At 38.3% G+C, this 23,329-nt stretch overlaps 1 protein-coding gene across 2 annotated transcripts in view; it reads left to right on the top strand.

Annotated features, from left to right (window-relative positions):
* The first annotated feature begins 7,569 nt into the window (after window positions 1-7,569).
* Window positions 7,570-23,329, top strand: part of BEND5 (BEN domain containing 5) — a 904,791-nt gene continuing 889,031 nt past the window's right edge. Inside the window, exons 1-2 of one of the 2 annotated variants that reach the window (XM_087960250.1) lie at window positions 7,570-7,648; window positions 13,250-13,372. In XM_087960250.1, coding sequence (XP_087816376.1) covers window positions 7,609-7,648; window positions 13,250-13,372 — 163 coding nt within the window. In that variant the 5' untranslated portion in view covers window positions 7,570-7,608. The remainder of the gene's footprint in view (window positions 7,649-13,249; window positions 13,373-23,329) is intronic. The other variant, XM_026665827.2, reaches the window with a different exon arrangement.

Here is a 23,329-nt window from a genome sequence, read left to right as displayed (position 1 = left end):
TCAATAGATCACTAGAGGTGCTATGTTCCTTACTTCTTCAAATGTTCTACCATCATCCCAGTGCCAAAGAAGCCCTCCATACAGACCAGTTGCTCTAACATCTGTAGTTATGAAAATCTTTGAAAGGCTTGTGCTGTCTCACCTGAAAACCATCACGGATCCGCTGTTAGATCCCATGCAGTTTGCATACCGAGCAAATAGATCGACAGATGATGGTGTTAACATGGCTCTGCATTACATCCTACAACACCTTGAATTTCCAAATATCTACACAAGGGTCCTCTTTGTAGACTTCAGTTCAGCATTCAATACCATCATTCCAGACACTCTTCTAAGTAAATTAAACCAACTAGCAGTACCTGAACACACTTGTAAATGGATCATAAGCTTCCTAACAGACAGGAAGCAGCAGGTGAAGCTAGGCGGAATCACATCCGATACCTGTACAATCAGCACAGGGCCCCCCCAAGGCTGTGTGCTATCTCCACTTCTCCCTATATACCAATGACTGCATCTCAAACGATCTATCTGTTAAAATACTGAAGTTTGCTGATGACACAACAGTGATTGGTCTCATTCGAGACAACGATGAATCTGCATACAAACGGGAGGTTATACAACTTGCCTCATGGTGTAACCGGAACAATCTGGAACTGAACACACTCAAAACCATAGAAATGGTGGTAGATTTTAGAAGAAACCCTCCCATACTACCACCCCTTACAATACTAGACAACACAGTATCAACAGTAGAGACCTTCAAATTTCTAGGTTCTACTATATCACATGACCTAAAATGGACACCTAACATCAAAAACATCATCAAAAAAGCACAACAAAGAATGTTCTTTCTGCGCCGACTCAGAAAGCTCAAACTGCCCAAGGAGCTGCTGATACAGTTCTACAGAGGAATTATTGAGTCTATCATCTGCGCCTCTATAACTGTCTGGTTTGGTTCTGCAACCCAACAGGAAAGACACAGACTTCAGAGGATAATTAGGACTGCAGAAAAAACAATTACTACCCACCTGCCTTCAATTGAGGACCTGTATACTACACGAGTCAAAAAGAGGGCTGTGAAAATATTTACAGACTACTCACATCCCAGACATAAACTGTTTCAACTCCTTCCCTCAAAACGACGCTATAGAGCAGGGGTCCCCAACCACTGGTCCGTGGACCGCACCGGTCCGCGGAACAACTCCTACCGGGCCGCTGGCTTGCTGGGCGCCGCCATCTTTTTGATGAAAAGTGCTTCCGTGAGCTTTTCCGGTAGAAAGCTCACCGGAAGCACGTTTCATCAAAAGATGGCGGCGCAGCTTCGTGAGCTTTCTCCGGAGAAAGTCATTTCTACCCGGAAAAGCTCACCGAGCGCATGCCGCTTATCTTTTTGATGAAACGCGTGCTTCCGTGAGGTCACCGGAAGCACTTTTTCATCAAAAAGATGGCGGCGCCAGCTGATGCCGGTACCGGGCCGCGGTGCCCAGCTGATGCCGGTACCGGGCAGCGGCATAAAAAGGTTGGGGATCACTGCTATAGAGCACTGCACACCAGAACAGCTAGACACAAGAACAGTTTTCCCCCGAAAGCCATCACTCTGCTAAACAAATAATTCCCTGAACACTGTTCAATTATTTACAAAGTGTACACTACTATTACTGTTAATCTTCTCATCACTCCTTATCACCCATCTCCTCCCACTTGTGATTGTAGGACTGTAACTTTGTTGCTTGTATCCGTATGATTTATATTGACTGTTTCCTAGTATGATTTGATTGTTGATTGTACCCTATGACTATCATTAAGTGTTGTACGTTATGATTCTTGATTCTTAACGAATGTACCTTTTCTTTACACTGAGAGTATTTACACCAAGACAAATTCCTTGTGTGTCCAATCACACTTGGCCAATAAAGTATTCTATTCTATTCTATTCTATTCTATTCTATTCTATTCTATTCTATTCTATTCTATTCTATTCTATTCTATTCTATTCTATTCTATTCTAAATATAAAATACAACAGGAGAGAAGATATCCTGATGAAACACATTGCTTCTTTACATGGAAGAATATATCAGACCAAGAGTAAGCAACTATGACTCCTATATGGGTGGCTCAGGAATTCTGGGAGTTGTAGATGTCCACAAATTGTAAAGGGGCCATAGTTGCCTACCACTATATTAGACCCTTCTTATGGCCAGTATTGAGTAAAGAGTCTGGGGAAAATGCCAGAAACCAGGTGTCCAGGGAACCTTGAAATGTTTTGACATTTTTATTTTAAAGGAAATAACATTTTGAATACTCACAATTATTACTGTACTTGTAGTAGTGAATAATGCTGGGGAAATTAAGTTTGAAGTGGGTAGATGGGCATGTAAAAGATACTAGTGTACCATTTTATGACACCCAATTGCCCTGCCAGCAGCCAGCCCCTAAGAGATTGCCAGAGACATACAAGAACAGATCAACCACACTTGCTACATTTTGTCTCTTACTCATTGCAAGTTCGAGTCTGAATTCTGGTCATTGTACATGCAGACTGGCCAATATTTTAGTCTTACTCAAGCTGTTCTCTCTGTGTTGTGTCAAAATCTTCACAAAACTCACAACCAAGGAAGCTAGATTCTGTCTCAGTTCTCATAACCTCATTAGATAAGTTTACTGTTGGTAGATTTCAGGCACTTAAAACCACACATATACTTTAATCTCTTTATTCAAGGGCCTATTTAATCTCTTTGTGTTAATCCTCTTTTCTGTTTCAAAATTCAAAGTGTCAGTAAATCATATTACCCAGTATAGAAATGTCCTGTATATATACAGGATCCAATCTGGGTCGGTCACTGGGATGAGAGGTTTAGTCTTCCGACTAAACTTTTGGATTTATGCTGGAGCCCATCCCCACTTCTCTCTTACTAGACTTGTAAACTAGTCCTGGTCAGCGACCCAGACTGGATCCTGGGACATGTATATTTACCTTCATTTGTGCATCTGTATGGTACATTTTCAATCCTTCCACGCACTTTTGTATTCTTTGGGTGCTGGATAGCACATTAGCATCTTTATTGCAGCACCTACTTGTATCCAATTGCCTACCTCTTTGCCACAAGGCTATACTGCTCCTCCCTCACTTTCTCTTTTTTTGATCAGCCACTACTTACAAAAAAGCAGGACTCCAAAGAATCCAAGGTCACATTCTCATATCAAAGGAAAAAGGAGCCCATGATCCTATTACACCACTGCTTCAACATAGTCTCTGCTCCTGGCCTTCATGCCCCAGGGCTGGGGGCAACATCAGCTGAGTCCTTAATCATAAAGTCACCAGACAACCTCGGCACAACAGAAAGCACACTTTGCAGTCATCTCATTGTAGTTTCTTATTGGCCTTCTCCACCTCAAACCTTTGTAGCAAAGGTGGCTGAGTTCAGGAGTACTGAAAAAATTATATCTGGTTCAAGCTGTCATGACTGTCACAATTTCACCTGGGTAGCACTGCAGTGCCGCTTGATAGCAGAGTCCTCAATAATGATGAATCGTGGGCAGAGCTCAGGATGTGGAGGGCTTAAAGGGTTACATTATTAATGTATTTGCACACAATGCACCTATGAGTTACTTCTTGACCCTCCTGATGTCAGTTGTGCTCTGCTGCCAGCAGTGCATGACAAACTATAGCAGCAGGAATTATAGCAGAGAGTAGGGAAATTATGCATCTCACCAGTTACTATTGTGCTGGGGTCTTGCTCATGCTGCTCATCAATTGGATAATCCCATATTTAAGTCCTCCTTATCCTTTTCTTTGAGGAATATCCCTTTTTATCTATGATGTTTGCTTAGTTCAGGTCACATCAACAGTATCATATTGCCCAATGCTTTTGGCAAGTGCTCTTCCTCGGTTTACAACAGTTCATTTAGTGATGGTTTGAAATTACAACGGCACTGAAAAAAGTGACTTGTGACCAGTTTTCACTCTTATGGCCATTGTAACATCCCCATGATCACATGATCAAAACTCAGATACTTGGCAATTGACTCATATTTATGATGAGTTGCAGTGTCCTGGGTCATGTGATTACCTTTTGCGACTTTCTTATAAGCAAAGTCAGTGGGGAAGCCAGATGCACTTAACTGTATTACTAACTTAATAACTGCAATGATTCACTTAATTGTGGCAAGAAAGGTCATAAAATGGGGCAAAATTCTCTATATTGTTTCACCTAGCAACAGAAATTTTGGGCTCAATTGTGGTCACAAATTGAGGACTACCTGTAGATCAGCTGAGAATTCAAAGAGACCCCCGAAATTCTCAAAGGTATGATTGCTCCCACAAAGTGTCAAGTCATAAGTCCCGCATTAGACAGTGTTAGTCAGGATAGGCATCATACCCATGGTTTTTAGCAACCTGCACATAGCTGTCAACAAGACACATGGTATTTTGCCCTGGTTTCTTGACTTGGCCTACTTTGTAGGGCTGACCCTGGCATTAGTGAGCCATAACATGTACTGTCCTGAGGACAACAGGTGAAAGGCCTATGTGCCAGTTGTACCCAACCACAAATCATATTAGCTACAGAGTACAAAGGAATCTTCCAGCAAGTCCTGTCTTTGATCCTTGGTGAAGATTATGTTTGATGGAAGGGCAACACAGTTCAGTGTCACTGTTTTCATGGGGATCAGTTACTGCTGGGTGGACCCTTAGGAACTGGTCTTCTGATTTCATGGATGAGTAGGAAGTCTGCTGCTACTCGCTTCAAGATAAGTCTGCATGCTTGTTTCTTGTCTTGCTGGTCTTCCTTTTGCAAAATAATAATAATAATTGAAGGTCCATATTTGGAGAGGCAGTTATTTAGGTCACTACCCCACACTCATTGTATAAATAGAACAATAAATGCATAGAAAGAATGCTGCAAAATGTAATGGATGATGGTAAAGACCTAAAATCCTTTATGACTGGTATTTCACAATGAATTCCCAGTTGGATCAACTGCTTGCCAGGTGGAGCAACATAGTGGCCACACCATTATAAATTTTGGTACCAGGAAATTAGAAGATTCATGCATGTATCTTGAAAGAATTTGATACATATACTGCCCTGTTGAAAAGCAAAGCAGACAAGGAGAGTCAAGGCCTGTACTATGAAACTACTCCATTCACCTCTTTTTTCTGCCTATCTGTATAAGACTTTAGATTCTGAAGATAAGACATAAGGGTACATCCTCTCAGCCACATCTTGCCCTCTCATGTCAACCAGTAATAATTATTTAGTAATTGTTGCAGTGGTAAGTCAGGCTGAGTTGCAACACCCCACCCCCCAAAAAAACAAACAAAAAGAAAACCAACACATGGTCAATTCTTGGTTCCTATGGGTTTTTCTGATAGCGCTCCTTCCCTGAGACTTGGGGATTCAGAAGGAAGGTATGTTGAACATAGAAACTGACACACACTTACCTTGCAACTCCCACTTTTCAAGATGGTCTCCTGACTCTCCACATGAGGGTAAAAGCGATTCCACAAGATTACTTAAAAGACTATTAAATCAAAGTGTACCTATGGGGATGCTACCAGAGGCACCTACCATCATTGCTAGTCCCTTGTGCCCTATTGCCCGAGTGCATAGGACACCATCATTAAAAGCTATGACATTTGGAAAGGCAATGGAAAAGAAAATGGTGTCCTTTATTCCCAATTGAGGATGTCTGGAGAACTCACTCTTTCTAGTGCTCTAGTGAGCTAGAAGAAGCAGTTTTACTGCTTCACATACTGATTCCAGCTCAGCAGCTAGTTGTCCTGAAAGAGGTGGTGGTGGTGGAATGATTCACAATGACATTTATAATTGCAACAGCACATTAATGTGCCTTTTTATTGTCCATTGCATGAAGTTCTATACAGTATATTTTCTAGAGGATGTCAAATTACTTTCTTGGCATTATGGATAACTGCAGTTTACTTCCTCCTTGTGTATATCTGTTGTGTAACAAATGAACTCAAAAAATATCTTGAACAGAAGACGGCTACAAGTAGAAATTAAGTTCCAGAGGAAATGTGAAAAAATGTACTGGTTAATCTAAGCATGCAATCCTACCACAAGAATTACTTACTTACCTAACAATCCACCTTCCCCAAAGCATATGGCAGCACTGCAGAAATCTGTACGAGAAATGGAGGAAGTGCTGAAGGCCAAAGGTCTTTCCCTACAAGGGTGTTTCTCAACCCCAGCAATTTTAATATGTGTGGACTTCAACTCCCAGCATTCCTCCCAAGCCGGCTAAGAAATTCTGGGACTTGAAGTCCATACATTTTAAAGTTGCTGAGGTTGAGAAATGCCTATTTAAATCAAGTTCTTCCCCCAGGCTTCCTCCCTCCCCCATCTGCAGCACAAAAAGTATTAAGTGAATTTGAAAAAGCCATTCAGGAACCAAATATTTGTTTTATTTTGTTTATTTATTTTGTCAAGCGATTTATAAGATTACAGGTATAAGTATAGACATAGTTATGAGTACATGAAATGGATACATATAAGAAAAATAAAATAAATAAATAAAAGAAACAATAGGACAGGGACAGTAGGCACTTTGGTGCGCTTATGCATGCACCCTACAGACCTCTTAGGAAAGGGGTGGGGTCAATAGCAGACAGTCTAAAGTTAAAGTTTTTGGGGTTTGGGGAAGAAACCACAGAGTCAGGTAGAGTATTCCAGACATTGACCACTCTGTTGCTGAAGTCCTATTTCCTGCAATCAAGTTTGGTGCGGTTTACCTTGAGTTTGTATCTGTTGTGTGCTCTTGTATTGTTATGGTTGAAGCTGAAGTATTCATTGACAGGTAGGACATTGCAATATATAATTTTATATGTTTAAAGTGACCAAAAATCAAGTCAGAAACCAACCAGCCACATTACAATTACTAGAAACTAGCCATGTTATATATCTTAAACCATATAGAGACAAAACTTATGTATATGTGCACATGCACACACTCACATTGGGAAAAGCAGCCAATACCTCTCACTCCTCCTCTAGGCCCCATCCCAAGAGAAGAGGAGGAAATAAGCCATTCTGAAGAAAAGTAGAGAAATAAAAATGGAACAATTTTGTAAGGTGTGAATCATCCCTTCATTTAGCCATCTAAATGAAAGATGAGGCTTATGCTTTTGCCTTTGTTATCACTCTATTTATTTCAGGAAGGCATAGCTAAGACTACAAAATCTTTCTGCATATATTTTCAATTTTATATATTTATACATTCTTTAGGTCCAGGTTGTTCTTTCTCATAGCATTAACTTTTACTGAAAAATCTCTCCGCCCCTCCCTCCGTTTTTACTTAGGCATGATGATCACTTAATTGATCGAGGTCCTCTTCCGGGTACAGCCTCGTTGAAGTTCATTGATTTTACTTGCTAGTCAAATGCCAGTTATCCATCTACATGGACTGGCATGGTTTAATGCGTTTATGTCAGTATTTTATTCTTCCCAATTCTTAACACTTTTAATCCCGGTACAAACCATTCGCATGCAGTAGTAGAGGGGATAAGGAACTTCCCGTGCTGTGACGTACGTTGCCATGGTGACGTTCCAGCAGCGTCTAGTGCGGGGGGGGGGAAAGAGAAAATAGCGATGAAAACAAACATGGCGGAGAGCAGGACAGCAGAAACGGGTTAGTAATTGCTGTAGTTCTCGAGAGGAGGGGGCGAGATTTGGGGAAATTGGCTGGGGGTCTTTGCGGAGAAAGGGAATTAACATTAATGGGGGAGGGCGGAGAAGGAACGACTTTCAGAATAGGTAGCAGAAAGTCAGTTCAGCTCTTGAGTGCTTTGGGAAGGAATGACCTCATATTCTGTGCAAAGAGTGCTGCTGTAAGCAAACAAGCGTTACTGTATATTTTCGGACATAAATACAGCAGTCCCTTTGCTGGACATGCAGGTCTAGGACAAGGGATCTACTTACAGGATGAAGGAAGTACAGGCCCCTTTAGCTTGGAGGTGGAGGAGATCTTTATACTTCCAGGTATATTAGTGTATGTACGTAAAGCCTCTCACAAAAGAAATGTTTTTTGGAAGTCAGGGAGCTTTTTGAGGACCATGGAAAAACTACAGATTTTTTTAAAAAACAAGGAATGGTATCTGAAGAGTGAAGGGGAATGAAACAGGGCATGAGGTTTAAAATGAAAATGTCCCCTGAATATATTCATAAAAGGGGCTTAGATGTCTGAATGAAAAACATAACCTAATCTAAGCAGTATTGAAAGGTGTGTGTGGGGGGGAATGACAGTAGTCATGTCATACCCCAAGGGATTGGAAAAGGTCAAAGAAATTTGGGGTTAACGTGAGGAGGTTGATTACCTTGAGGTTGGAATCATAGATAGACAATTTGAGGTCTTCAATGCTTTCAAAGTTCTTAATTACTGTTAATCAAGATCCTGCAGCAATTCTTTTCTTTCTTGAAAGAAAAAAGATGAGGAAAAGTTTTTATAATTAAATACAGTTTTACTTTGTGCTAATTAAATCTGATGTATGAAATATTTATGAATATCAATATTCTTATTGTTTTAATGTAGTTTCTTGTATTTGGTGAGCATAGAAATAAGATATCTGAATTTTTAGGTGCAACATTTTATTACCACAGTTCAGCCTGGTCTAAAACGATAATTTTCAGGCTGGTGCTGACATTTCTACACACAGCCTCTTAAGATAAGTCAGGGGCTCTAAACCTCATTTCAGCATCCTTTTACCATTTGGCCATTATCTGATTACTACTTTTATCATTTCACTTCCAGGAATTATTGTTCTATTCTGACACCTCCATTTTTGTCATTACAGACCATACTATTGTTTCTTCTTTCCAGTTCTTCATCAAGCAGTACTGTATGACGCTTACCTGTATTTAACTTCATTTTTGGCTCACCTTAAAACACTGAAAAGAAACACTGAAAAAAAGAACATCATGAGCTAATCAGTGCTCATTTCCAGTTGACCAAAAGAGAGTTAAAATCCCTCATTCTCCATGGACATAAAAAGGGAAAGAAAATATCACATTGTATCACATTGTATATTTTGTCTGGTCTTCTGTAAGCAAAATCTGAGCAATTGCTATGAGGAAGGTTTCTAACTGCAAAGTAGCATTTCCTCTCCTGCCTTTAACATTCTCTTCAAAACTGTGACAGTGAAAGGAAAACATGTATTTTCCAACTAGGTATTTTTTGCAATACTTCATTCTGGTTGTTAGAGACCAGCTAATGAGGTGCAGAAATCAGAAGGTGGAATTTAAAACCACTGACATAGACATTCCTGTCAATTATCTGGAAGAAATAGGTTTAAGAGAGAATGTCTTATAGTTATTCTAATAGTACCACCAGTTTCAGATATGATGGTGTAGTACATCCTTAATGCCCATATCTAAGATTTCCAAGCCATTCCTTTTCTTTTTTTCTTTTCAGAGGTTTTGGTAAAGTGGCTGGAAACTAAACTTGCCTTTCTGGTCTTTATTCTCTTGCTCTTCTTCCCTATCTGAGGTATATTCTTGATTCGTATGAGTCCTGGAGATACACTGGGTAGAGGAGAGGAGTTGGATTTGGAGCTTTACTGCTTGCAAATTATCCAAAATAATTTAAAATTTAAAAAAAAAGTAAAATCAGGAAGGCAGAGAGAATCTTAATGAGCTTTAGGCAGGTGGGATTATAGGAGGGCCCATTGGCTCTACATTGCTAATTAAGAATTAGACTAGTGTTATTAAATGATCTGTAATATGGCCCTTACAAAGGCAACTGAGACAAGGCAACTTTGTAAGTTCATGTAATGGAGTGGGGTGCTTACATTCATACAAAAGCACATTGTAAGATCCCAATTCAAGTGTTAATATAATAATTGTAGGATTTATTAGGTTGTGTAGGATCTGGATTTCCAATGAAAGTCTTCATGACACTACTTATTTTCAGTGTATGTAGCTCAATCTTTAACAAAAATGGTTCTGAAAGGACCTTAAAAATGAGTGAAGTGATAGTTTCTGGGTTCTGAAATATAGTATATCTCACAAGGAAAAGAGAATGGTAATGGGGGGGGGGTGTTCAGTTCCCTGTTCTGTAAAATTACAGTTTACATAATAACCAGCTGGGAGAAACAGTTCAGATTGAGAAAGAGCCAAAAGCAGCTGGTCTCTTAGCAGAAACAATGACATAGCACTGCTTTTATTCCTCTCAATTTGCTCTGCATCACTAGTAAATTATTATAATTTACTATTTTTACTAAGATAATTTGCTTCAAGTTATATATAAATCTTTTATTTCACAGAAGTCAGTTTTAACTAATAAGGCATTTTTATCATTTATGAGCAATATTAATTTTAAACAATTGGTGTGAAACATTTTCAATATAAAATATACATTAAGTGTTATGGTAATCCTTGTTATATATTTATTAAATGTTGGAAATTATACAATGCTAAATTTATTTCTAAACAGTTAAACATTATCAATTTAATTCTAAATGTGAATTCATCAACTGTTTTTAATAAGCATACATATTTATTTTATTTATTTATTTTGTCAAGCAATTATAACAGGTATAAGTATAAACATAGTTATGGATACCTGAAATGGATATATATAAGAAAAATAAAAAAGAAACAATAAGACAGGGACGGTAGGCACGTTGGTGCACTTATGCATGCCCCCTTTAAAGGATTTAAAGGATCCTTTTCAAAAGAACTCTACAGGTAGTCCTTGCGTTACAATAGTAATAGGCATCAGAATTTCCATTGCTAAGTGATGTTATAAAGCACAATATTGAGTAACATAATTGTTTAATGATGGCAATCTTGGAACTCCCTGTGCCATTGCTATTTGAATGACACCAGTCATTTGGTAAGGGCCCATTTGGATCCAAGCTATTACCAGCTTGGTGCTTCCAGCTCCAAGCCTTAATTAGATAAGAGATGGCTTCCTTTTCAGTTTCCCTCACCTGCCTATCTCCACTCCATATCTGCCACTTTGGTCCTGCACTCTGCCCACCCTGCTAGCCAGCTGGTCTTCCCACCCTGTGCTCCCTGCTTGCTCTGCTGCCCTTGCTGCCCTGTACTTGCTGCCCTTGCTACCCTGTGCTCTGTTCACCCCGCTGCCCTTACTGCTTTGTGGTTGCTGACCCTACCATCACCAGTGAGACCTTTGCCATCTTCTGCTGCTGATGGGGTGGAACTGGCCTTGGCCTATGCGAGGCAGCTGCTGGTTGCCTTGCCTCAGCCTTCTTCCCAAGGCCACTCACACCATTCTGTAAATAGCGTGCACTATTCTCCAGATAGTTCCCATTATTCTTGCAATGCGCTTTTCTGAGGTCTTCTGAATCATTGTGAGAACTGCACATGCAATTTGGAGAATGGCAGGAGCAATGGGTCTAGCTGAGGCTGCTGGAGGTCCTAGGCCTCTATTTCAGTCCCTGCACATTGGTATTGAGAAGATTGCTTTCTTCAACAATCATCCCAAGTGCTAAGATAGTTCTGGAAGCTCTTTGGTGGATGTGCCTTATGAACATTATCTGGGAGTAAAATGCTGCCTGAATTATGGAACTGCTTCACAGAGTAAATACAATTGGTTCCCAGCCCAGTCTTAATTTAAATATCAAGTGAAGGAATATTTATTGAACTATTAATTTTGAATGTATTTACAATTTAGAATTCTAAGTACATCCAATTTAACAGTGAATTTTGACACATCTGGTAAATTTCTGGAAGTAATCATTGTGGGATTATTTTGCCTTTTATGCGGCTTTTTAGCTTAATTCTGTTTTGTTTACAGAATTGTTGACTATCATATACTTTTATCAAACTGTTTTTATTAATTTATTTTTTATTTTATTGATTCGTATCTCCCCTTTATTATTTTTATAAGCAAGTCAAGGCAGTGAACATATTTAAATACACTTCCTCCTATTTTCCCTACAACGACAAAAATCTTGTGAGGTGGGAGGTTGGGCTGAGAGAGAGTGACTGGCCCAAAGTCACTCAGCTGGCTTTCATGACTAAAACAAAACTTGAACTCACATTCTCGCATTTTATAGCCTGGTTCCTTAACCACTAGACCAAACTGGTTCTTTCATATATTTTGTACATTGTACACTGTTCTGAGATCCCTCAACAGAAGACTGTTATATAATTAAACAATAATAATTAAAAAATAATTACATTCATGTAAAACCAACTGTGGTTTTAAGTACATGATTCAACTAATAACACCATCTCTTTTTTTCCAAATACAAAACAAGCCCAATGGAATTACCAATGGATAGGAATAAGTAGGATTGCATATCTCATTTCTTCATTTAGATGTCATTAATTTCAATGAAATGTAAATCTTTAGAGAATCTGAAGTTGATATTAACAGTATATTAAAAACAAATAAACAAGCAAAATTTAATTTAATAGGATGTCAATGAGTAACTACAATTTGCTTAGGTATGCAGCACTTAGGCCCATTCTCTAACACCAACCTAGAATCCGGGAGACTCTGAGTTGTAGTCCTGCCTTGGCTATGATAGTCAGCTAGGTGTCTTGGACAAGTTACTCTTTCTCAGTCCAACTTACCTCACAGGGTTGTTGTTGTATGGAAAATAGGAAGAAGGTGGGTATATTTGCCATCTTGAGTTATTTGTAAAAATAATAAAGGCAGAATACACATAAATAAAATTAATGCTTTAAAATATCTTATTAGGAGTAATTTTCAAATAAGCTTCTTGAAAAGAAGGCCTTGCCTGGGAGGTCCAAAAGAAAATGTAGTTGTGGGGGGCTAGCTGGTATCATGAGAGCTTCCCTCTTCATCCCTCAACCAATTTTAATAGGGTTAAATTGCCTTATTGGAAGTTTTCTAGTCTTTTTGGAATTTTAAATTTTTAAAAAATTTAACTGTAAATTAATTTTTACACTTTAATTTTATAAACTGTTTTACATGCCAATATTGTGTAGACTACCACCCAGAATATCTCGGGTGATAGGCAGCCTAGAAATATGAAATATAAATATGCAAGTAAGTATGGCCCCTTTGTGACCTGTAGACTTTAACTCCCAGAATTCCTGAGCCAACCATGCTGGTTCAGGAATTCTGGGAGTTGAAGTCCACAAGTTTTAAAGGGCCATAGTTGTCCACTGCTGAAATAAGTAAATAAACATTAAATTTTGTCACCTTTGCAAATCCTTAATAAAGAGAACCACTTTATTTTTGGGGGGTCAAGTTTCTAATTATATCTAATTGGCTTCCTTATTGTTATTCCAACAGGTAGCGACATTGAAATAGATGAAATCATTACAGGAAACTTAAGCAAATACACTGCTTTTCCATCAGGTTACTATGGACAGGCAAAAAAAGGTCATCTTGTATTTGATGCCTGCTTTGAAAGTGGTAAGTGAATTGCTAGTTATCAAATTAATTGGTGGTAGCTATTAGGTTTTAAATTTTGCTAGAAAATATTTACAGTATTTTTTTTATCTACTGCCCATGTCCTTCACAGAGGAATTGATTAATCACTTAAAGCAATACATATTGAGAATAAGCCTATATTTTTAAAACATAAATGTTTGACTTTATGCGACATTGACCAACAGATAATTATTCTTTGTTACTACAAAACTAGGAATTAATTATGAATAAATGCATAAGATATGTTTTATTTCCATTCAGCAGAAATACAGGAGGAAGTCCTTCCAGTGAAAACTTTTGTCTGTCTTGATTCTCAGGATTAGAAGGTCCTAAGCACCTGTCTCCATTGGATGCATTTCATGTGTAGACATTCTCTATCTTTTTCATCTGGTATCGAAATCTCTCATTAGGCATAGCTTTTTGGAAAACAACATTAAATTATACTGTTTGGAAATATGCTGTCTCCTACCAAGAATAAGAAGAAACCTTGAGATGACTTTATTTTTATATTTTCACCAATAGCTGATTAATATAATAGCACCAAATATTAAAAACAGGCCAGAAGAATTATTGTCTAAACTGTGTGAGAATAGCTGAGGTAGGTCGGGACTATTGATGCAAAACAAATAGTACATCTTTTGCTAAAAGAGAGAGATTGAATTTGTCCAATTAAACTGTAGAGTTTCTTCTGTGCACCCTAGAAAGCATTGTAATTAATGGGAGAGATGAAGCAGCGTAATGAGAGCATCGATGCCAGTTATATTAGGATTTACAGGTTCAAAATATGCAAATTTTATTTCATATTCATATATAAGGCAAGAATAATGTTTTTCTTTTATTTAATACCTCACTGTAAAATACTAGGTAGCATACAACCTCTAAAACAAAATATATAATAAATCAGAAAATATGTAAAATAATAATAATCTGAGAGTAGAGGAAAGAAACAAAAGCCAAGGTTAGTGTTCATAGTATGTGTGAATTTGCTAAAGAAGTTGATTTTGTGAAAAATATAAATTATTTAGAATAATAATGTGAATTTTTCTACTTTTAAAATATTTTCTGTCACTTTGGCCCATTAAATAACATTTAACATTTTCTGAATAGTTTGAGGTAGATAACATTTAATATTTTCTGAATAGTTTAAGGTAAATATATACGGGAAATAAATCCCACTGTTTATCGGTGTGGGTAAAAACTTTTTTTTTAATGAAAATGCTACATAGTGCTTCTCTATTGCAAAAAGAGAGAGATTCTTATGGAACTCTTTAGAAATATTGCAATTGAAAATTGATGCAAATATAAAGTGTAAAAATATTTTTAAAATAAATTCTGATGAACTATATTTATTTATTAGGCAATAGTGCCTTACTAATATGAATAATAAAGGCCTAAGAGAGAGAGAGAAACATGTACATTCCTTAGATATGTGGAATACGTTTTGAATACAAGGCATTTCATTTACAAAGAAATGTTTAAATTCTAAATGTGTAAATTCAAAACTCAGGAAAAAATACAAACCATTTTTATTATCAAACAATGTCTCTGAATCCTATTTGGAAGTTAGAGGCATATGTGAAACACAGATACTGTTCGAGGAGGTACTTACTTTCAGTATGCCAGCTTTTTATGTATTTATTTAAATCAGCAACAAAATTAAAGTGTAGTCTGGAGGGCACCAAGGGAGATATCTGTGGGCATACCTCCTGCAGCTACTTACATCTGCTATAGTATTTAAACCTTATGGAGTTTATTTACAAGCAACTGCATAATTCATGTTTGTGGCTTCTGTGGACTTTCATACAAATAAGTAGTGGGGCAATATGTTTTGGTGTGTGCACACTAACAATAAATAATAATACATTTGATTAGTATGAACAGTGTTGTGGATAAACATCTTGTTTTTTAATGGTACAGTCATTTATTTTTTATTAATACTTCAAATATTTTTGGAGCCCAGCCCTCTGAAGGAAGGAGAGATTTTAACTAATTCTAAATACACATGTCATCTTTTGTGTTATTTGATGAAAAACACAGAACACAAATTGTAAGACATGTGAAAGTGTGAGTGTGTGAAGCAAGGAATGGCATAAGGCCTTCAAGCCACCCCACTGATTCAAATAAGCAAAGTAGTCAGGAGCTATATAGAGCTAAGCCAATGTCTTAAAAGATGTAGCAGAGCTTAAAGCAGGAGTAGAGATAAGCGGGAGGGGGAATAGCTATAAGCATGTGTCAATTTCCACAAAATTAAAAATTCTAAATGTCTATAAGGGACAGGAAATAAACTGAGCAGCATCAGGATACCGTGAAAGAAAGTATAGAGAGCATCATTACTGCAAAGGAACAAATCAGTTGCTATTGAATTCCAGGAGAAAGATAGCCAGGCCAGATGTCTATACTCAAAGCCTGTTGCAACAAGCTTGGCACTGCTGTTAAGGAATTGCTCTTCATATGAAGATAAAATCCTTTATCTCTTTTCGACTGAGTTAATTTCCTTGGGTGGCAGACAACATCCAAGTTAAAGTTTACAGTTTTCCCCTTGTGTAATAACTTTTTATTAAGTTTTATTATGCAGGCAGCAGAGATTTTTTATTCTCCCTTTCTATAAAGACTTGGCTTGGCAAATTACTTTGTGAGAAAAGGGCTTCCAGCTCTGGCATAAATAATTCCTGATTTTCTGTTCTGCAGTATCACTGATAAAGTATGCTTATATAAATATATTAACCTGTTTCTATACAAGAGTCTAGATTTTGTGAGATTTCATTAAAATTATCAGAAGCAGTAGCTTTTAATGCCTTTTGATAGGAAAATAGTCTAACAATATTTTAAATAAATTACGAATATCAATACCACATCCTGAACTTTGACCCACTTATTTAGATCATAAAGAGAGACTGAAGCATATATGTCTCCCTATAATCCCTCAATAATTATATTTGCCATAGTTTCTATTCTAACCCAGATACACTGATAGGAATTATAGAGTCCCTAATCTGTAACTAGAGAGATTAGGGGCATGTATAGCAATGGGATATGGCATGCTGGGGACCCTGATCTTTGCTACAGAAACCAATAGAGACTAGATACATAGGCTAGAAAGATAAAACTTCAGTTTAACAGATTAATGGGCAGTTTGTCTATCAAAGCTGAATGTTTGTTAAATATGAGTGAGATTTTATATGGGCATATTTGACATTTTACGCATATGTAATATAGGAGTTGGATTTTATGTATTTAACTCAATATGTACATGCATAAAATAGTGAGGAAGAATTAGTCCACTGCATTCAGAGTCTAATAAATTGAGATATATTTCTCAATATTTGAATATTTAAATTAGGCACTATGTCTTTCAAATAAATAAAAATATTACCAATTAACAACTGGAAGACATGTTATCCTCCCATAGTATAAACTGTATTTATGTGTTCAAAAATTGAAGTTAAAGCCATATCTCAGGTTTTATTAAATTATACACTGTATACCCAAAGGTGATCACAATTCCAATTTTCAGAAATTTGAATCTCCCCCACAAGAACATCCCTGCTTTCCTTTTCAGTGATCAAGTTTTGGATGTATCAAAGCCCTCGGCAAAATGTCTATATGTAGCTTTATCATTTAAAATTGTCTTTCACCTTCCTCACAGTTCTGATTACTTTTGATTTCCCTCAACAATCTGGGTCCTCATTTTACCGACCTCAGAAGAATGGAAAGCTGAGTCAACCCTGAGCCGGTGAGGATCGAACTCCTGGCAGTGGGCAGAGTCTTCCTGCAATACTGCATTCTAACCACTGCACCACCATGGTGGTTAGAATGCAGTCATGCTCATCTATATGCTGTATAAATAGTGAAAGCCTAATTACTTAGGCTATAGTTCTATGGTCACCGAGATATTCCAGTAGCAATTAAATAAACATTTCTCATTCCAAGAGCAGAAAGGGAGAGAGAGGGAAAGGAAGGGAGAAGACAAGCTTAAAGGAGGAATACCCAATTCATATGCTCCTTATTATCCTTTCAAAAGAGACAAGATCCTGAAATCTTCAGGGGTATGAGGGAAAACAAAGCAAATAGTTCTGCAGATAATCCTTAGCAGTGTTAGAATAGCAGCATTCAAAGCATACACAACAACATATATTTGGTTTCTAATCTGTTATGGCTTCAGAGCTTGCATAAATTATGCTCCCATTGATTTTAATAAGGTAATTTATCACATAGATTTTTTTATTGTATTCCTCTAGCACATCTTCTCTGGTCTTCCTAATACTGTGAAGTTCTTCAGTAGAGAGCAAGATTCAGCCAAAGTTTTTTTTAATAGATAAAAAGTGACAGAAATCCAATTTATCTACAAGGTTGCCAAGGTGGAGACTTTCTGTCTATTACTTGTGACCTCTGTGTAAACGAGTGACCGAGGGATGCTGTTCTCTTAACAGACAAATGAAAAATATCATATCACTGAAGATGTTAGGATGGTCGATATGTGAACATATCTCAGTCTTCGGACATACCATTATGCCATCTTTCAGTTCTTTCTCCATCCTTAGTATCTGAAGAGTCTAGTACCCCTATTTCCTCCTTTGAAACTCTGTTGGTTGAATCAAAGTAATAAAAAGAAATGATAGCATTTTTTCATCATAGTTATAGCTGCCCATTTCACAAATCATGATATTGTATTCTGCTCTGGGCAGCCTACAATAAAAAAACAGTAATAAAGTATATTAAAAAAAATCAATGTTACCATTAACACACTAGCAGAAAAGATTTGATATTATAGACAATGCAGCCACGTCACTAGTTCCCAGTCTACATGTTCTACTCTTTCGTTTGAATCCATCAAATATGGAGGCTAATAGCATAATGTTTTATTGAGTGGCAATTGAAAGTTTGTTTCCTAAGTCTTCCTAAATAAAATAACAAATCACATACACATATTTTCCTCATTTATTCCTTTTATGATTTTTTAAACAATGACATTTAGAAACTCTCTAAAGCTTTCAAATTTCATAAAAGGTGAAATCACTCTCAGTGGAGCTCAACCTTTGGTGATTATGCCCATTCAATTTTCTGGGCAGCATTAGGGAAGTACTTTTGGCAAGAAAAACAAAGGGGTTTGTTGAATTGCAGCAAAGCAAAGATTTATTTGGTCCAACATTTGGTTTCCTACAGGTCCCATCTTGTTGTATCCAGGAAGCCAATAAATGGGATGAAGGCAATAGCTTAAAATAACTTAAAATAAATATAGCAATGTTTAAAATAACTGTTAAATTGTATACAGCTTCTTGATCTAATTCAATACTCAATCAAACTCATAGAATTATACAAATAAATATAACTGTTTATCAGAATTCTCAAGTTCTGTTTGATTATGCAGTTTACATCTATATTAAAAAATATTTGGTTACTGTTTCTACCAGACCCTAGAGTTGTCCAAATGAATCCCTTCTCTATTTTATTTATTTCTCTTTTTCAATATGTACCATTGCTAATCATCCATAATAGGGTTGCCTCGTATTCAGGGAATATTTTGGAAGATTCTTGGCTGAAAGGAAATAAGGTGAAACAGTCAATTTCTAAGCATACTTCCAGAGACATGGATTCAATTCACTATATGATATTGTAAAATAAAAACATGACTCATAGGCTATTATTAAACACTTTCAAGTGTCATTGTTTTCAGTACAGAGACATATTTGAATATTTTTAACTGAAATTAATATAGTGCTTTTTCATTAGCATAACAATTGTATCACACAGCTATCTGGTAGAACTATATTGTGTGGTTCAGAGATTTTTGCCATTTACTCCTATAAATTGTTTGGAGTCAACAGCCACTTGTTATGACTCATTGCAAGGCACTTTAGGTTGTCACCCCCAAACTTTCCAGATGCTACAATTAATTATTATGATCACAGTTTCAATCAGTCAAGCAAGAGCCAAAATTGAATGACCAGGGGTAAAAATGCAGGAAAAAGTACTTATAGCAAACTTACTAAACAAAAATATGCCCAACATCTGGGAAAGCTGTGGCAAAACATTTAGCATTGACAACCATAATAATAATACTTTATTTGTGGTCATAGACCAAAACACAAGTACAACAAAAGAAGAACATGGGAAAATTAGTCATGAACAATTGGTCACCAAAAACTTGACTAAGGGAAATTACAGTGTTCTCCTCTGATGGTTACAGCTCTTAAAAAAAAATTGGAAACCTGAGAAGTGATGTATGAGGAGCCATCCCCTAGACAATATAAGAACAAATTACTAACATTGGGTCTAGAAGGGTCTGTTTCAAGGAGAGACAGTAACTTAGATCTGCCTGCGTTTATACATAGGGCAATATAAAAGGACATGCTCCACAGTTTCAACCTCAGCTCTGTCACAGGGGCATAGCCGCTCGTTAATCGGGAGCCTCTTAAATCGCCCATCCAGTAGTGCTGAGGGCAGAACATTAAAGCGATCTAGGGAGAAAATTCTTCTATACTTGGGAATGGTTAGAGTGTAAAAATAGGAAGCCATCCTCAGTCCGTAATTATTAAATTGGTTGAAGATCAGAAGGGAGCAAGTTTTGTTAGCTCTGGCTCGTAGATATTGCAAGTCAATGTCCACAAGCCGTTGGACTACCCTAAATTGGGTGTTCTTAAGGCCATAATCTCCCAGGGCATCCCCCGTAAAACCTAGCAGGTGTAATTTCTTCATCAGTTCCCTCTCCCAACGAGAAATATGAGAGTCAGCAAATGCCAGGGAGAGGTAGCTACCAGGAACTGCCAGAAAGAACACCCGAAACCACCATTTAAAGGTGTTAATCCACGCCATACATTCAACTGATTGAGTGCCCAGTTCCAGGTACATCGGAGCAAAACCAACACAGGGAGGAAGACCCAGAAGTGTTCTAAGAAAGACAGCCTGGGTTCTTTCAATACAATCCTTGAAGCCCCATATCCATATGGGAATTCCATAAAGAGTTTGAGCCAAAGTTTTAGCTTTGTAAATACGCAGAGCAGAAGGAATAAACTGGCCTCCTAGGGTATAAAAAAATCTTAAAATCTACTGGTGACTACAGGAGGCTGAATTCAGCACCTGGGTTCGATGTCTAGTCCAAGCACCGGTGTTCTGAAATTGAATACCTAAATACTTAAAATGGAAAACCTGCTTAACAGCATTACCATTGATAGCCCAGTTATACAATTTCCGGGCTCTTGAGAATACTAATACTTTGGATTTGTCATAATTAATGTACAAGTGGTTCTCAGCACAGTAAGGGCCAAATTCATAAAGTAATCTTTTCAGACCTGATCTTGACAATGAAAGGAGGGCCGCATCGTCAGCATAAAGGAGAAGCGGGATCTTCGTACTTGACAGCTTTGGGGCGTGGGACTAAATACGTCCAATGTGAAAGGCCAAGTCGGATAAGAATAAATTAAACAAAAGAGGAGCCAGAACACAACCCTGCCTTACTCCGTTCTTAATCGGGATAGAATTTGAAAGTTCTCCCTGCAAACCACACCTGACCTAACTAGAGGTCTGGTTGTACAAGGATCTAATTAGGAACAGAACACGTCTATCGATAGAACTAGGGACTGAGTCAAATGCTGACTTTAGGTCGATAAAAGCAGTAAAAAGTTTGCCACCTGGTATGGTAGTATATTTATCGACCAGGTGCGCTAAGACAAAGCAGTGGTCCAGTGTGGCACAGCCCGCTTTAAACCCAATCTGTTCAGCACCAATAATATTGGACTCCTCAACCCAAGTGAGGAGTCTACGTTGGAGATATTTGGCATACAGTTTTCCAATGACGGAGAGCAGGCTTATGGGGTGATAGTCGTTTGGGTTGTTCCTATTTCCTCATTTAAAAACTGGAACAATAATTGCTAAGCTCCAGGAGGTAGGGATCCTGCCAAAGGTATTGATATGTGTAAAGAGTCTTGCTAAGAGAGGAATCCACCACTCGGGATTGGATTTTAGCAAATCGGGGGTATAGCATCAGGGCCAGGGGCTTTGCCTGACTTGAGTTCAGAGATAAGCTTGGTAATCTCAGCATGAGTCATGGGTTGCCAGTCAGGAACTGCAGGAGGCAGCTGTGGCCCAAGCATGGTCGAACTTGTTGACGCCTGGAAAATTGCCAAGAAATGATTTTCCCAATCTCTGTTGGAAATACAGCAGAAAGGGAGTTCTTGATGACCCGGCAAGGAGCTGGCAACAAATTGCCAAAATAATTGAGTGTTCTTCTGCTGAATGGAGAGGAAAAGTAGATTTCACTTTTCTCTCTCTTTAGTTTTCTTTTTCTTAGCAATTAGTCCTTTATACTCCCGCTTCAAGCGATAGTAGTCCTCTGGTGGGCACTTATCCCCTCGATTACGATAGAGCAGGTAAACCCGATTAATCTTGTTCCTGAGTATCAGACACTCTTTGTCAAACCAAGAATTACTTCTTGAATGATATGGACCTCTCGGCCTAGAGACAGCTCCTAAGTCCCTTTGAACACTATTAATTAGTGATTCAAAGGCCGAGATTGTCCCTGGGCCACTACTTGTTAGGGCCTGATTGTATAGGCTAAGACACTCCGGAGATGATAAAAAGGAGTGGAACTTTCTTTCAGTATTAGAAGACCATTTGATCCTCCTTGTATACGAGGCCACATAGGGATCTAATATCTGGGGACCCCTAGGGAGATGTTTATTTGAGGAAAGCCCAATGATTGTAACCAGGGGGTAGTGGTCACTCTCTGTAAGGCAGTCCACATAGAAAGCACGGACTGTCTTTCTAAGAAGCTGGGATACCAGTACAAGATCAATAACACTACTCCCACGTGAGGAACTAAAAGTAAACTCACCAGCTAGATCACCTAGGGTACTCCCATTAAGAATTATCTTATTGTGTTGGGCTGCTAAAAGGGCTAACTGAATGCTAGCAAAATTTGTTAATTCATCCTTAGAATGTCTGGCTGAAATCAGGTGTCTATGGCCTGGAGGGTTTCTTGGGAGTAGAATGCCTCAATTGATGGGGGAACTTGGACTCCCAATTGGGCATTAAAGTTGCCCCCTATAAGGATGTACAGCACTGGGAATTTAGTTTCCATACAAATAATATAATTCTCCAGCACGCCCCATTGAGCCTTAGTATCAGCTTTCCTCATCGTCGGGGGAAGATAAACGTTGAACACTAACAGTTTGCTGCATCCTTTCTTAATTAGGAGCGCCATAGCTAAAGAGCCACAGGGGGGCAGCTCCACTGTCTCCACTTTCAAGGAAGTAGAGACCAAGCAAGCTAGACCACCCTTAGGCCTTCCTGTCATAGATTGTCTGGTGGCGGCCAAGGAAATGACTTGTAAACCCTGCATCTTATCGCATGCCCAGGTCTCCTGAAGCAGGACCACATCAAATGAGTGAATATAGTTGGCGAATTCTGTGGTACCACACCTTCTCCCCCAGCCTGCTATGTTCCACGAAAGGCACTTAAGTGTGCAGGGAGGAGGGTTGCCAGATTTAATAGTCATTCTGTGTGATTAATTTTTCCCAGAGCGCCCTTCGGATCCGAAAAGATACAGCCGTTGTTAAGTGGCAGGGTCATCCTCTTAGGAGGCAAAGGCAGGGAAGGAGGGAGGGGAGGCGAGCCTTGTTCATGGGGCTGTAGGGCTCTAAGCGCACTCCAGTTCGTACTTGTGGCATTAATTGGTTGCTTAGCTGACAAGTATTCAGCAACATCAACATCAACAGATGGAGTTTGAAGTAGCCCTGGATCTTCAAATTTACGAAATAGACATTCTGGAGAGAGCGCCAAGGGAACTTCCATTGGTAAATCAATATAGACTCCCTGGAGTCCAAGGGAATCCTTATCAGGTAGTGAAAGACTCCAGAGCTTGGATCTGACTGCATCCAGACGCTTTATGATTTGGGCCCTTTCAGATTGTGGAAGCACACAAAAGGAGTCGAAGAGCTGTGT

This window comes from Notechis scutatus, chromosome 3 (assembly GCF_049901735.1).
Source record: "Notechis scutatus isolate UNSWTSFEM ecotype Mainland chromosome 3, rNotScu1.2, whole genome shotgun sequence".
Lineage (NCBI taxonomy): Eukaryota > Metazoa > Chordata > Lepidosauria > Squamata > Elapidae > Notechis > Notechis scutatus.
The sequence above is the reverse complement of the archived record's forward strand: the minus strand, read 5'-3'. Positions and strand labels throughout refer to the sequence as shown.